This window comes from Pongo abelii, chromosome 1 (genome assembly GCF_028885655.2).
Source record: "Pongo abelii isolate AG06213 chromosome 1, NHGRI_mPonAbe1-v2.0_pri, whole genome shotgun sequence".
NCBI classification, from domain to species: Eukaryota; Metazoa; Chordata; class Mammalia; order Primates; family Hominidae; genus Pongo; species Pongo abelii.
This window is the reverse complement of record NC_071985.2, coordinates 99,701,856-99,716,671: the sequence shown is the minus strand read 5'-3', so window position 1 is coordinate 99,716,671 and position 14,816 is coordinate 99,701,856. Positions and strand designations below refer to the sequence as shown.

At 45.1% G+C, this 14,816-nt stretch overlaps 1 protein-coding gene across 10 annotated transcripts in view; it reads left to right on the top strand.

Moving 5' to 3' along the window:
* The window catches only part of SETDB1 (SET domain bifurcated histone lysine methyltransferase 1), a 37,799-nt gene that overhangs the window by 20,550 nt on the left and 2,433 nt on the right, over positions 1–14,816 (top strand). For 7 of the 10 annotated variants that reach the window (XM_024246511.3, XM_024246507.2, XM_024246500.3 and 4 more), the window contains exons 11-17: positions 2,034–2,190; positions 2,280–2,438; positions 3,382–4,014; positions 4,289–4,405; positions 11,729–11,898; positions 13,091–13,719; positions 14,660–14,688. In XM_024246511.3, the coding sequence (XP_024102279.1) occupies positions 2,034–2,190; positions 2,280–2,438; positions 3,382–4,014; positions 4,289–4,405; positions 11,729–11,898; positions 13,091–13,719; positions 14,660–14,688 (1,894 nt within the window). The remainder of the gene's footprint in view (positions 1–2,033; positions 2,191–2,279; positions 2,439–3,381; positions 4,015–4,288; positions 4,406–11,728; positions 11,899–13,090; positions 13,720–14,659; positions 14,689–14,816) is intronic. The other 3 variants (XM_054553198.2, XM_063717718.1, XM_024246492.3) reach the window with 1 other exon arrangement.

The window sequence follows — 14,816 nt, the reverse complement described above, 5'->3', positions numbered from 1 at the left end:
TGCCCTGAGTTGTTTCCAATCACGGAGATCAATTTGTGCTGCTGCTTCCACATGCTGTGGCTCTAATTTGTTCTAAACAACCACATAAAAATCTGAAACAGTTGGCTTTAGGTTAGGGTGATAGTAGTTACCCTCTGTTATCCACATGAGAATTGTCAGTTTTGTGTGTTATCTATGGTTAGTTTTCTTTTTCTTTTCTTTTTTTTTTTTTTTTTAAATAGATCCAGGGGCTTGATATGTTACCCAGGCTCGTCTTGAACTCCTGGGCTCAAACTGTCTACCTGCCTCGGCTGCCCAAAGTGCTAGGATTACAAGCATGAGCTACCACATCCAGCGTATAGTCAGTTTTCTTTAAAACCCAGACCTGGCCAGGCACAGTGGCTCACACCTATAATCCCAACACTTTAGGAGGCTGAGACAGGTAGGTGGTTTGCTTGAGCTCAGGAATTCAAGACCAGCCTGGGCAACATGGTGAAACCCTGTTTCTACAAAAAACACAAAAATTAGCTGGGTACAGTGGCATTAAGCTGTAGTCCCAAGCTTCCCAAGAAGTTGAGGTGGGAGGATCAGTTGAAGCCAGGAGGTCGAGGTTGCAGTGAGCTAGATCGTGCCACTGCTCTCCAGCCTGGGTGACAGAATGAGACCCTGTCTCATAAACAAACAAAAAACAGATTTGGTTTTCTTTTTTAATATTACTGTCATACTTTCTGGTTGATTTTTCCTGCCAAAATTAATTTCTTAAAGAATACATTTCTGAAAATATTTCCCCAAAGTATAACATAATTAGGTAAATCGTCTGAGATAGGAAGATAGGAAGATATAATATAAAGTCTTATCTAAGGCCCAGCATGATGGCTCATGTCTGTAGTCTCAGCACTTTGGGAGGCTGAGGTGGGAGTATCACTTGAGGCCAGGAGTTGGAGATCAGTCTGGGCAACATAGAAAGACTCTATCTCTTAAAAAAAAAAAAAAAAAAAAAGCTGAGTGTGGTGGTGTGCACCTGTAGCCTCAGCTGCTCTGGAGGCTGAGGCAGGAGGATTGCTTGAAGCCCAGGATTTCAAGGTTACAATGAGCTAAGGTCACACCGCTGCACTTCAGCCTGAGTAACAAAGTGGAACACTATCTATAAAAAGAAAAAAAAAGAGGCTACTCTGCCGACAGAGTAGCAATTTTTTTTTTTTTTTTTTTTTTTTTTTTGAGATGGAGTCTGGTTCTTTTGCCCAGGCTGGAGTGCAGTGGCACCATCTCAGCTCACTGCAACCTCCGCCTCCCGGGTTCCAGCAGTTCTCCTGCCTCAGCCTCCTGAGTAACTGGGGTTACAGGCGCCTGCTACCACGCCAGGCTAATTTTTGTATTGTTAGTAGAGACGGGATTTCTCCATGTTGGCCAGGCTGGTCTTGAACTCCTGACCTCAGGTGATCTGCCCACCTCAGCCTCCCAAAGTGCTGGGATTAAAGGCATGAGCCACCGCGCCTGGCCGTTATTCTTTTATTCCTTTACTTTCTTAATAAACTTGCTTTCACTTTAATAAAAGAAAAAGTATTATCTAAGTCAAAAAACAATGTATGCCAGCATCCATGCCAGTCAATAATGGGCACTGAGAGTCTAAGCACTTACTCAAAATGTGTCCATTGCTGCTTTTTTTTTTTTTTGAGATGAAGTCTTGTTCTGTTGCCCAGGCTGGAGTACAGTGATGTGATCTCGGCTCACTGCAACCTCTACCTCCTGGTTTCAAGTGATTGTCCTGCTCCTTCCGAGCAGCTGGAATTACAGATGTGCACCACCATGCCCATCTAATTTTTGTATTTTTAGTAGAGACGGGGTTTCACCATGTTAGCCAGGCTGGTCTCAAACTCATGACCTCAAGCAACCTGCCCACTTCAGCCTCCCAAACTGCTGGGATTACAGGCAAGAGCCACCGCACCCAGCCATTGCTGCCTTTTTATATTGTATAAGTTAAGGATCAGATGTGTGACTGAATACAAGCATCATAGCTGTCATCTTCTCAGTGCTCAATTTCCTTTTTCCTATAGGTGCTGTGAGGAGCAAAGGCCCTGTTGTCCAATACACACAGGATCTGACCGGTACTGGAACCCAGTTCAAGCCAGTGGAACCCCCACAGCCTACAGCTCCACCTGCCCCACCTTTCCTACCTGCTCCACCTCTGTCCCCCCAAGCAGGTGACAGTGAGTGAGTGTTATTCTTTCTTTTTTCTTCGGTTTCTTTCATATTATATTTTCCACATCCCTTACTATATGCCCTCTTCTCTAATCTTCTAGAAGCTTGGAAAGCCAGCTTGCCCAGTCACGGAAGCAGGTAGCCAAAAAGAGCACGTCCTTTCGACCAGGATCTGTGGGCTCTGGTCATTCCTCCCCTACATCTCCTGCACTCAGTGAAAATGTCTCTGGTGGGAAACCTGGGATCAACCAGACATATAGGTGAGAAAATCTGAGGCTCTCTGTAGGCAGGATAGCAATGAGTGGTCACTGTGTAGGGGAAAGTTCCTTGGCTCTGAAGGGCTTAGTTTAAGGTTCCGATGGTGAGGAGTTTGGACTTGAAAAGGAAGCTTTACCCATAGAAGTTTCTAAGAAATAGAAAGTAAGAATAAGAATAATTGAATTGGAAGCTGGGTGCTTGGAAATATGGTATAATCAGAAAGCCATTTGTTAAAACTTCTTGTTGAACGTGGTGCCATCATTGCTAAAACAGAAAGGAAACACCACAGCCTCTTTCTTTGAATCCTGGGAGTTAGTAAAGACATTTCTGGAACACACAGCAGACAAAAAAACATTGGTAGAAGACTGGACTCTGCTTCCATAATTCACAGGCAAATACATTTTAGGAAAAGGTATACTGTTGAATTAGAGATGTTAGGCCGGGCGTGGTGGCTCACGCCTGTAATCCCAGCACTTTGGGAGGCCGAGGCGGGTAGATCACCTGAGGTCGGGAGTTCGAGACCAGCCTGGCCAACATGGAGAAACCCTGTCTCTACTAAAAAATACAGAATTAGCCAGGTGTGGTGGCGCATGCCTGTAATCCCAGCTCCTCAGCAGGCCGAGGCAGGAGAATCGCTTGAACCCAGGAGGCGGAGGTTGTGGTGAGCCGAGATCGTGCCATTGTACTCCAGCCTGGGCAAAAAGAGCGAAACTGTCTCAAAAAAAAAAAGAGAGAAATAGAGATGTTATCAGTCAGTGAAGAGTAACCAGGGAGTTTCATTGTCCAGGTTTGGTAGGGCAAGGGAAGATCTTTCTTGAATCATCTTTAGTTTCAGGAGCACAGCTGTTTGAAAAGATGAGAGAAATGGCTTAGCTACCTGGAGGGTTAATTATACAACAGAGGTCCTGTTGCCTTCTGATCTGATTGCTTGCATCTCATTTGCAGATCACCTTTAGGCTCCACAGCCTCTGCCCCAGCACCCTCAGCACTCCCAGCCCCTCCAGCACCCCCAGCCTTCCATGGCATGCTGGAGCGGGCCCCAGCAGAGCCCTCCTACCGTGCTCCCATGGAGAAGCTTTTCTACTTACCTCATGTCTGCAGCTATACCTGTCTGTCTCGAGTCAGACCTATGAGGAATGAGCAGTACCGGGGCAAGAACCCTCTGCTGGTCCCATTACTATATGACTTCCGGCGGATGACAGCCCGGCGTCGAGTTAACCGCAAGATGGGCTTTCATGTTATCTATAAGACACCTTGTGGTCTCTGCCTTCGGACAATGCAGGAAATAGAACGCTACCTTTTCGAGACTGGTTGTGACTTCCTCTTCCTGGAGATGTTCTGTTTGGATCCATATGTTCTTGTGGACCGAAAGTTTCAGCCCTATAAGCCTTTTTACTATATTTTGGACATCACTTATGGGAAGGAAGATGTTCCCCTATCCTGTGTCAATGAGATTGACACAACCCCTCCACCCCAGGTGGCCTACAGCAAGGAACGTATCCCGGGCAAGGGTGTTTTCATTAACACAGGCCCTGAATTTCTGGTTGGCTGTGACTGCAAGGATGGGTGTCGGGACAAGTGAGTTGGTGGGGGGAATTACTGCCCCTGCTTCCAACTTTGTTATGGTGTCCTTTTCACCTCTTCCTTTGCCTTGTATCTGTACTGCTTTCCCCATCTTCCTTTACCTCCTCCCTCACCTGGAACTCCTGCTATAAGGCCTCCATGAAAGCTATGAGGTAGGGAGGCTGGAGTCTGACATGGCCACACTGAGCAACCTTGGGTACATGTGTATTGTGTTATTTTTGTTCTCTGATCCCCCCGCTCCTTTCCTTTATTTCCCTCTGTCATATAGGTCCAAGTGTGCCTGCCATCAACTAACTATCCAGGCTACAGCCTGTACCCCAGGAGGCCAAATCAACCCTAACTCTGGCTACCAGTACAAGAGACTAGAAGAGTGTCTACCCACAGGGTAAGTGGTCAAGGAATGGCACGATACCTCAGAGAGACTGAGGAGCATGTTCTTGTTTTTCTGTGCTTATAGAAATCATCAGAAATCTAAAAATTGGAACCAAAAATAGAATACCAGATGAGGCATTTTATTAATTAGATCTTATTTCGTGACTTCCAAAACACATTTTTTTCTTGGACTTTCCTTGAAATGAAGACCTAGAATGATTGAATAGTATCTAGCAATTTTCTGTTGCAAAAAAAGATTATCTTAATTTCATAGCTAAATGAATGTCTTAACAGATTGTGATTTACACTTGTAAGTGAAATGTGTTCAGAGAGGAGAAGTAGGCAGGGACCTAGGGCTTTGTAAACCAGAATGAAAGAAGTTAGAATCAGGCTGGCGCAGTGGCTCACACCTGTAATCCCAGCACTTCCGGAGGCCGAGGTGGGTGGATCCCCTGAGGTCAGGAGTTTGAGACCAGCCTGGCCAACATGGTGAAACCCTGTCTCTACTAAAAATACAAAAATTAGCCGGGGGTGGTGGCAGGTGCCTGCAGTCCCAGCTACTCGGGAGGCTGAGGCAGGAGAATCGCTTGAACCCAGGAGGCAGAGGTTGCAGTGAGCCAAGATCGTGCCACTGCACTTCAGCCTGGGTGACAAGAGCGAGATTCTGCCTTAAAAAAAAAAGTTAGAATCAAATTCATGGTGCTCTTAGGGGATTTTAAGCAGCCAAGTGATGTGACCTGCCTTTTTCAGATTACTCTGGCTTCTTTGTAGATCATAGGTCTTAGGATGGCAAAAGTAGATTTTGGAAGACCAATTAGGAGATCGTTACAGAAGTATAGCAGAGAGAGACATGGTTGCAGCTATGACTTGCAATAGAATGGAGGTGATAGTAGAGGTAAGAAGGATAGATTTGGGATGCATTCATAGGTAGAGCTACAGAATTGGATAGATTGTGGAGTGGGGGGAAAGAGTAGAATCAAGGACAATTCCTAAATTTTTGGCTTGAGCATCTAAGTGGTTGTTGGTGCTTTTTACTGAGATGGAAGACCAAAGGAGTAGTAGGTTTGAGTGAAATTCAGTTTTTGTTTTGGCCATGTTAAGTTTGAAATGCCGCCAGGCACGGTGGCTCACGCCTGTAATCCCAGCACTTTGTGAGGCTGAGGCAGGCAGATCACATGAGATCAGGAGTTCGAGACCAGCCTGACCAACATGGGAGAAACCGTGTCTCTACTAAGAATACAAAAAAAAAACTTAGCCGGGCATGGTGGCGCATGCCTGTAACCTCAGCTACTCGGGAGGCTGAGGCAGGAGAATCGCTTGAATCTGGAAGGCGGAGGTTGTGGTGAGCCAAGATCGCGCCATTACACTCCAGCCTGGGCAACAAGAGTGAAACTCAGTCTCAAAACAAAACAACACAAAACAAAACAAAAAGTTTGAAATGCCTGTCAGGCAATCCAAGTAGAAATGTCAAGAAAGACACTGGGATTTCTGGAGAGAGTGGGATATAAAAATTTAGGAATCATCAGCACAGGAATATTTAAAGCCTGAATGAGTTCATCTAGAGACAATGTTGATAATAGAGAAGGCGGCTCAGGAGTAAGCCCTGGATGCCCCAACATTTAAAGGTTGAGCAGAGGAGGTGGAACCAGCATGAGGTTGAGGACAGCTACTGAGGAGGGTGAGGCCGAAAGATTACTTGAGGCCTGGAGTTTGAGACCAGGCTGGGCAACATAGTAAGACCCTGTGTCTAAAAAAAAATTGTTGGGGCTGGGCGTGGTGGCTTACGCCTGTAATCCCAGCACTTTGTGAGGCTGAGGCGGGCAGATCGCTTGAGGTCAGGAGTTCAAGACCAGCCTGGCCAATATGGTGAAACCCCATCTCTACTAAAAATACAAAAGCTAGCCAGGGATGGTGGTGAGCACCTGTAATCCCAGCTACTTGGGAGGCTGAGACAGGAGAATCACTTGGACCCAGGAGGCAGAGGTTGCAGTGAGCCAAGACCACACCATTGCACTCTAGCCTGGGCAAGAAGAGCAAAATTCCATCTCAAAAAAAAAAAAAATTGTTGGCCAGGCGCAGTGGCTCATGCCTGTAATCCCAACACTTTGGGAGGCCAAGGTGGGTGGATCACCTGAGGTCAGGAGTTCAAGACCAGCCTGGCCAACATGGTGAAACTCCATCTGTACTAAAAATACAAAAATTAGCCGGGCTTGATTGTGCACGCCTGTAATCTCAGCTATTTGGGAGGCTGAGGCAAGAGAATCACTTGAACCTGGGAGGCAGAGGCAGAGGTTACAGTAAGCCGAGATTGCACCACTGCACTCCAGCCTGGACAACACAACAAGACTCTGTCTCAAAAAAAATAAATAATTTAAAAACTTTAAAAAAATTTTTTTTTTTTTTTTTTTTTTTTGAGATGTAGTCTTGCTCTGTCGCCCAGGCTGGAGTGCAGTGGCGTGATCTCAGCTCACTGCAAGCTCCGCCTCCTGGGTTCACGCCATTCTCCTGCCTCAGCCTCCCGAGAAGCTGGGACTACAGGCGCCCACCACCACGCTTGACTACTTTTTTGTATTTTTAGTAGAGAGAGGGTTTCACCGTGTTAGCCAGGATGGTCTCTGTCTCCTGACCTCATGATCCGTCTGCCTCAGCCTCCCAAAGTGCTGGGATTACAGGCGTGAGCCACCGTGCCCGGCCTAAATTACTTTTTAAAAATTAGCCGGGCATGGTAGGTGCATGCCTGTAGTCCCAGCTACTTGAGAGGCAGAGGCAGAAAGATCACTTGAGCCCAGTAGTTCAAGGCTGCAGTGAGCTATGATCACGCCACTACACTCTAGCCTGGGGTGACAGAGCATGACTCTTATCTCTAAAACAAGAGGAGGACAACAAAAGAGTGGGGTATAGCATGGTAAACTGGTATATATAAACATGTGAACTAATAAACTTAGTGATCAAGATACATAATTAACAGAACAAGGAGGAGAAAAGCATCAGTGAAATAATTCAGAAAGTGACCCATAATTGAAGGATCTTTGTTTCTGAATTGAAAGGGCCAGTTAGGTCCCAACATAATGAAGGATAAAGGTAGGTTCCCATTAAGAGACATTATCATAAAATGTCAGAACACTGAGGGAAAAAAAAATCCTAAAAGCTTCTAGAGAAGAGAAATAGAACATGTTAAAAAATAGACTTGAAATGACTTCAGCCTTCCCTGAAAGTAACACTAGAAGCTAGATAGCAATTGAAGAATCTGTTCAGAATTCTAAGGGAAAATTATTTACAACCTGGAATTTTAAACTCGGGCAAACTATCAATTTGGTGTTACGGTAGGCTAAAGACTTTTTTTAGACATACAGTACCTCAGAGTTTTTCATCATTCCCCTTCTCAGAAAGTTTCTGGAAATATTTGCAAAAATGAGAGGGAAAGGCAGGAAAGTGGAAGACAGGTGACAGTGCAGTGAAAGAGGCTTCCAGGCTGACAGCTGTGTACTAGGCATAGAGAAGAGCCACTGCAAGGGCAGGTCAGATGCTGTAGGAGCGACTTCTTCAGGAAAATTGGTTTAACAGAAAACCTGAGGTGCCTGAATACATTCAGAGGAGATCGAGACTACTGGGGAGATCATAGGATGAATTTGTACTGATAACATTGAAAAACTAAACAAAGGAATAGACAGTTGTTTAGTTGCATTGTTGTATCGTGTATGTTTTAATTATTAACAAAATTTTGAACCTAACAATAGCGTTTAGATTTGATAATGCTGGGTGGTACATGAGTGTTGATGATATCTTTTTTACACGTTTGAAATGTTTCATAAAAATATTTTCAAATAATCACAAATAATATATCACTCCCCTGCTTAACTCTATAATATAGTCCCTCTGCTGTTTGGATTTTATTCTGACTCTTAACCTTAGGTTATATATCTGGCCCTTTCCTATCTCCCTCCAAAGTCATTCCAACCACACTGATATTTTTCAGTTCCTGGATCCAGTTCAACCAGTGTTTTCCAGCCTGCCTCTGGAGACTTGCACATGCTGTGCCTTCTTCTTGGCATCCTTCCACTTTTCTTTGTGTGGCTATCTTCTTTAACCTTGAGCTTTCAGCTGTAAAGTCACCTCCTCAGAGAGACCTTCCCTGACCACTTTAAAATTAGGTCCTTTTACTCCCTTAATTCTCTCATTGAGCACCATGTTTGTGTTCTTTATAGCATTTATGACAACTTTTGTTGACTTGTTTTTCTTCTTTTCCATTATAATATAAGCTCCTTCATGAGGGCAAGGATCTTATCTGTCTCTTTGTCTTGCTAACCATTGTATCACCAGTTTACCCAATGCCTGGCACATAGTAATCACTTAGGCCAGGTGCAGTGGCTGATGCCTGTAATCCCAGCACTTTGGGAGGCCAAGGTGGGCAGATCACTTGAGGTCAGGAGTTCGAGACCAGCCTAGCCAACATGGTGAAACCCTGTCTCTACTAATAAAGTATAAAAATTAGCCAGGCATGGTGGCGCATGCCTGTAGTGCCAGCTACTCAGGAGGCTGAGATGGGAGAATTGGTTGAACCCGGGAGGCAGAGGTTGCAGTGAGCCGAGATTGTACCATTGCATTCCAGCCTGGGCGACAGAACGAGACTTCGTCTCAAAAAAAAAAAAAAAAAAAAAAAAGGCCAGGCGCGGTGGCTCACGCCTGTAATCCCAGCATTTTGGGAGGCCGAGGCAGGTGGATTACGAGGTCAGGAATTCGAGATCAGCCTGGCCAAGATGTTGAAACCCCGTCTCTACTAAAAATACAAAAATTAGCCACGTGCGGTGGCAGGCGCCTGTAATCCCAGCTACTCCAGAGGCTGAGGCAGGAGAATCACTTGAACCCGCAAGGTGGAGGTTGCAGTGAGCCAAGATCCCACCACTGCACTCCGGCCTAGGTGACAGAGTGAGACTCTGCCTCAAAAAAAAAAAAAAAGTAACCACTTAAATTTTGTGGAATGAATGAATGATACTCAGTATAGCTACTGTAAAGGTTTCATGTGGTAATGATGACACCTGAGTTCAAATTCCAGCCCTGACCCTACTGAGCTGATCTTTTTTGATCAGCTGTAAACAGAGGATATTAACATAAACACCCCCATGTCCCCAGTGGGGTTTTAAGGGACCTAACAAAGTTGTTTCTTGATCTGGTGCAGGTTACATGGTATGCTGAGTGCTGAGTTTGTAAAATTCATTGATCTGTAGACTTATGTGTACTTTCCTCTGTGTATATTATGTTTCAATAATCTTTTATTTCCCCCTACCCACTAGACCACCAGGGAAATAATCTCTTTTTTTTTTTTGCTATGGAGTCTTGCTCCCAAAGTGCTGGGATTACTGACATGGGAAATAATCTTTTTTAAAGTTAGAAAAAAAAGCTAGACATGATGGCTCACACCTGTAATCCCAGCACTTTGGGAGGCTGTGGTGGGAGGATGGCTTGAGTTCAGTAGTTCCAGACTTGCCTGGGCAATGTGATGAGACCTTGTCTCTACAAAAAAAGTTTTAAAAATTAGCTGGGCATGGTGGCATGCAGCTGTGGTCCCAGCTACTTAGGAGACCGAGGCAGGAGGATCACTTGAGCCCAGGAGGTCAAGGCTGCAGTGAGCTGTGTTTGTGCCGCTGCACTATAGTCTGGGTGACAGAGCAAGACCATGACTCAAAAAAAATGGGAGGCTGAAGCAGGTGGATTAAGTAAAATTCTAACACTGGGCAAAGCAAATAGAGCAAAAACATTGTTACCTGAAACAATTAGTTTTCTTAGTATAACTGTGTTATCTTCCTTTAATGTTGGTATGTGCTAGATCCCTCTGATTACCTTTAATCGTTGTTTAAAAATAATTAAAATTTTTTTCTTTTTCAGAGATGGGGTGGACTTGCTTTGTCATTCAGGCTGGAGCGCAGTGGTATGATCATAGCTCACTGCAACCTCGAACTCGTGGGCTCAAGTGATCTTCTCACCTCAGCCTCCTAAGTAGCTGGGATTACAGGCATGAGCCACTGCGCCTGGCCCAAATTCTTAAATTAGATAGAATATGAGCTCCCCTGGGCCGGGCATGGTGGCTCACACCTGTAATCCCAGCACTTTGGTTCGCCAAGGCAGGCGGATCACATGAGGTCGGGAATTCGAGACCAGCCTGATCAACATGGAGAAACTCCATCTCTACTAAAAATACAAAATTAGCAAGGCATGGTGGCGCGTGCCTGTAATCTCAGCTACTTGGGAGACTGAGGCAGGAGAATCACTTGAACGTGGGAGGTGGAGGTTGTGAGCTGAGATTGCGCCATCGCACTCCAGCCTGGGCAACGAGAGCGAAACTCTGTCTCAAAAAAAAAAAAAAAAAAAAAAAATTAGCTCCCTGAGGGTAGAAATTATGACCTTCTTTCTTTTTTTTTTTGTTTTTGAGACAGAGTCTCACCCTGTCGCCCAGATTGGAGTGCAGTGGCGCGATTTCAGCTCACTGCAACCTCCGCCTCCTAGGTTCAAGGAATTCTCCTACCTCAGCCTCCCAAGTAGCTGGGACTACAGACGCATGCCACCACACCTGGCTAATTTTTTAATTTTTATTAGAGACGGGGTTTTACTGTGTTAGCCAGGATGGTCTCAATCTCCTGACCTCGTGATCTACCCACCTTGGCCTCCCAAAGTGCTGGGATTACAGGCATGAGCCACCGCGCCCAGCACGACCTTTTTCATTGTTACGTTTCCAGTGTTTAGTAGAGCTCTTGGTGTTTAATAAATGTTTACTGAATGAAAGAATGAAAATCAACTTTACCATGAACATTAGTCACAGTTCCTCCTATCTCTTTATTCCCTTTCGTATCTGTTATGTTGGCCTCTGTTTTTCTCACATTTATTTATTTTTATTATTATGATTATTTTTTTTTTTTGCTGCTGTTAGTAAGAAACCTCACCAGGAATTTCTCACGTCTTTATTTTGTGCATCTACTTCTACAAATTGACCATCCATATAGTGCTTATTTTAATGGCTCTGTAACCTGTATTCCCATTATAGTTTGCTTAGCTTTTCTCCAGGGGTTAGGCACTCTAGCATTCACTTTTATGAGCTGTCTTGCTATAGACATTTTTATAAATCTTTCTCCACCCTCTAAATTTTTTCTTTGGGCTATATTTCCAAATGAATCAAAGAGCATACATAGTTCAATAGATGCACTCACTTAGATCATTACCTAATTTTTAATCTTTATCCACAACACATTATAAATGATGATAGCTTAAGAATTATAATAGTTTTATGGATTTTTTGTGCTGTAGTGATCATACCGTGATTGATTTTATTCTAACCTCCTCCCAGGGTATATGAATGTAACAAACGCTGCAAATGTGACCCAAACATGTGCACAAACCGGTTGGTGCAACATGGACTACAAGTTCGGCTACAGCTATTCAAGACACAGAACAAGGGCTGGGGTATCCGCTGCTTGGATGACATTGCCAAAGGCTCTTTTGTCTGTATTTATGCAGGTTGGTGATAAAATATAAGGGTTGTTTCCTGAGATTGGGACATGGTAGGGAATTGAACCAGAGACAAATTGAACATAAGAAGAAAGTGCTTGACATGTGAACTGGAGTAAGAGGAGGCCAGGGACTTCTACAAAGAACGTGATGAGTGATGTACTGTCTAGCTAGACCAGAGAGGGACACAAGTGTTTCACAAATAAGAGAATGAAAAGGGACGAAATTTTGGACATGGTGATATTTCAGAGAACAGACATGAGAGTCCAGTGTATCATTTTCTCCCACGTCACTACACCCAGAGATCTTTTAGCATAGCCCAGTACTCTGTTTCAATAAAGTAGAAGAAATGGAAAGACAGAAAGGGCAAGATTTAAAATGACAGTAAGTTCTCCATACTTTCATAGTTAAGATACAAAGGGAGGTATTATCAAAGAGAAACATTGGGCCGGGCGTGGAGGCTCATACCTGTAATCCCAAAACTTTGGGAGGCCGAAGTGGGTGGATCACCTGAGGTCAGGAGTTGGAGACCAGCCTGGCCAACATGGTTGAAACCCCGTCTCTACTAAAAATACAAAAATTAGCCAGGTGTGGTGGTGGACGCCTGTAATCCCAGCTACTTGGGAGGCTGAGGCAGGAGAATCGCTTGAACCCTTGAGGCAGAGGTTGCAGTGAGCCGAGATCATGCCACTGCACTCCAGCCTGGGTGACAAAAGTGAAACTCTGTCTCAAAAACAAAAAAAAAAACAGAAATGAGAGACCAGAATGGAGGCTTTTTGACTACATGCTGGTAGAGCAGGTATTGATGGAATAGCCCTTATTCTTTCTAATAGGTCCCCGTGGCTGGGTGCGGTGGCTAACACCTGTAATCCCAACACTGTGAGAGGCTGAGGTGGGCAGATCACCTGAGGTCAGGAGTTCGAGACCAACCTGGCCAACATGGTGAAACCCCGTCTCTACCAAAAGTACAAAAAAAATTAGCCAGGCATGGTGGCGTGCACCTGTAGTCCCATCTACTCAGGAGGCTAAGGCAGGAGAATCACTTGAACCCGGGAGGCAGAGGTTGCAGTGAGCCGAGATCGCGCCACTGCACTCCAGCCTGGGTGACACAGCAAGACTCCATCTGAAAAAAAAAAAAAAAAAAAAAAAACCTAATAGGTCCCCATAACCCTAGAAGGCCTTTAATTCTCTTCATTCTCAGGCAAAATCCTGACAGATGACTTTGCAGACAAGGAGGGTCTGGAAATGGGTGATGAGTACTTTGCAAATCTGGACCATATCGAGAGCGTGGAGAACTTCAAAGAAGGATATGAGAGTGATGCCCCCTGTTCCTCTGACAGCAGTGGTGTAGACTTGAAGGACCAGGAAGATGGCAACAGCGGTACAGAGGACCCTGAAGAGTCCAATGATGATAGCTCAGATGATAACTTCTGTAAAGATGAGGACTTCAGCACCAGTTCAGTGTGGCGGAGCTATGCTACCCGGAGGCAGACCCGGGGCCAGAAAGAGAACGGACTCTCTGAGACAACTTCCAAGGACTCCCATCCCCCAGATCTTGGACCCCCACATATTCCTGTTCCTCCCTCAATCCCTGTAGGTGGCTGCAATCCACCTTCCTCCGAAGAGACACCCAAGAACAAGGTGGCCTCATGGTTGAGCTGCAATAGTGTCAGTGAAGGTGGTTTTGCTGACTCTGATAGCCATTCATCCTTCAAGACTAATGAAGGTGGGGAGGGCCGGGCTGGGGGAAGCCGAATGGAGGCTGAGAAGGCCTCCACCTCAGGACTAGGCATCAAGGATGAGGGAGACATCAAACAGGCCAAGAAAGAGGTAAGCAGTGGCAGAACACTCTGAGAGCTATGGCTTTTAACTTTGGTGCAGTAACAATGCAGTCTCACCATGAGTCTTTGCGTGTAGATTATTCTACTTGATGGATATTTCTGTGGCCACCTCGTTATCTCTCCCCCTAACTAGCACATTCCTAGCATTTGTTTAAAGAACCAAATTATTGGCCGGGCACAGTGGCTCACGCCTGTAATCCCAGCACTTTGGGAGGCCGAGGCAGGTGGATAACTTGAAGTTCAGGAGTTGGAGACCATCCTGGCCAACATGGTGAAACCCCGTCTCTACTAAAAAATACAAAAATTAGCCGGGCGTGGTGGCGCATGCCTGTATTTCCAGCTACTTGGGAGGCTGAGGCAGGAGAATCGCTTGAACCTGGAGGGTGGAGGTGCAGTGAGCCGAGATCGCACCACTGCACTCCAGCCTGGGCGACAGAACGAGACTCGGTCTCAAAAAAAAAAAAAAAATTATTTTAAAATCCACTTGCCTGGTGGTAGAGGGTGGACAAGTATCTCATTAATTCCAAAATGAAAGATTTATAAGTGATTTTTTTAATGTTAAATGCTGTTTCAAGTTATTCACATTGTTTCCTTCTACTAAAGTAGAGAAACAAGAATTGATTTTAAGTGTCTCTTTGATGATGTTGATGCTTTCCACATTACAGATGGTGAAACTGTCACTGGTTGACGTAATCCTGCTCATGGTGTTTTCCGTGAGCATTAAGCCCCATCACTGAGAAGGCTTAAAGGCTCCAGCCAGGGAGTGTAGTGAGGGTTTCTGTCAAGTTGCAGAGTGGTTTACCCACCCCACTTTAGAATGTGTACCTGTCACTGGCTGATGTTATCTGTGGAGGTCATTTGAAGTCTGATTATTGGACTTGTTACCTTAGGCTGTGAAAGCATTTAACCCTTCACTTGTTCTTTTCCAGGACCCTGACGACCGAAACAAGATGTCAGTGTAAGTGCCTTTTGTTTTTTTTTGTTTTGAGACAGAGTCTTGCTTTGTCACCCAGGCTGGAGTGCAGTGGCGTAATCTCAGCTCATTGCAACCTCCCCCTCCCAGGCTCAAGAGATTCTCCCACCTCA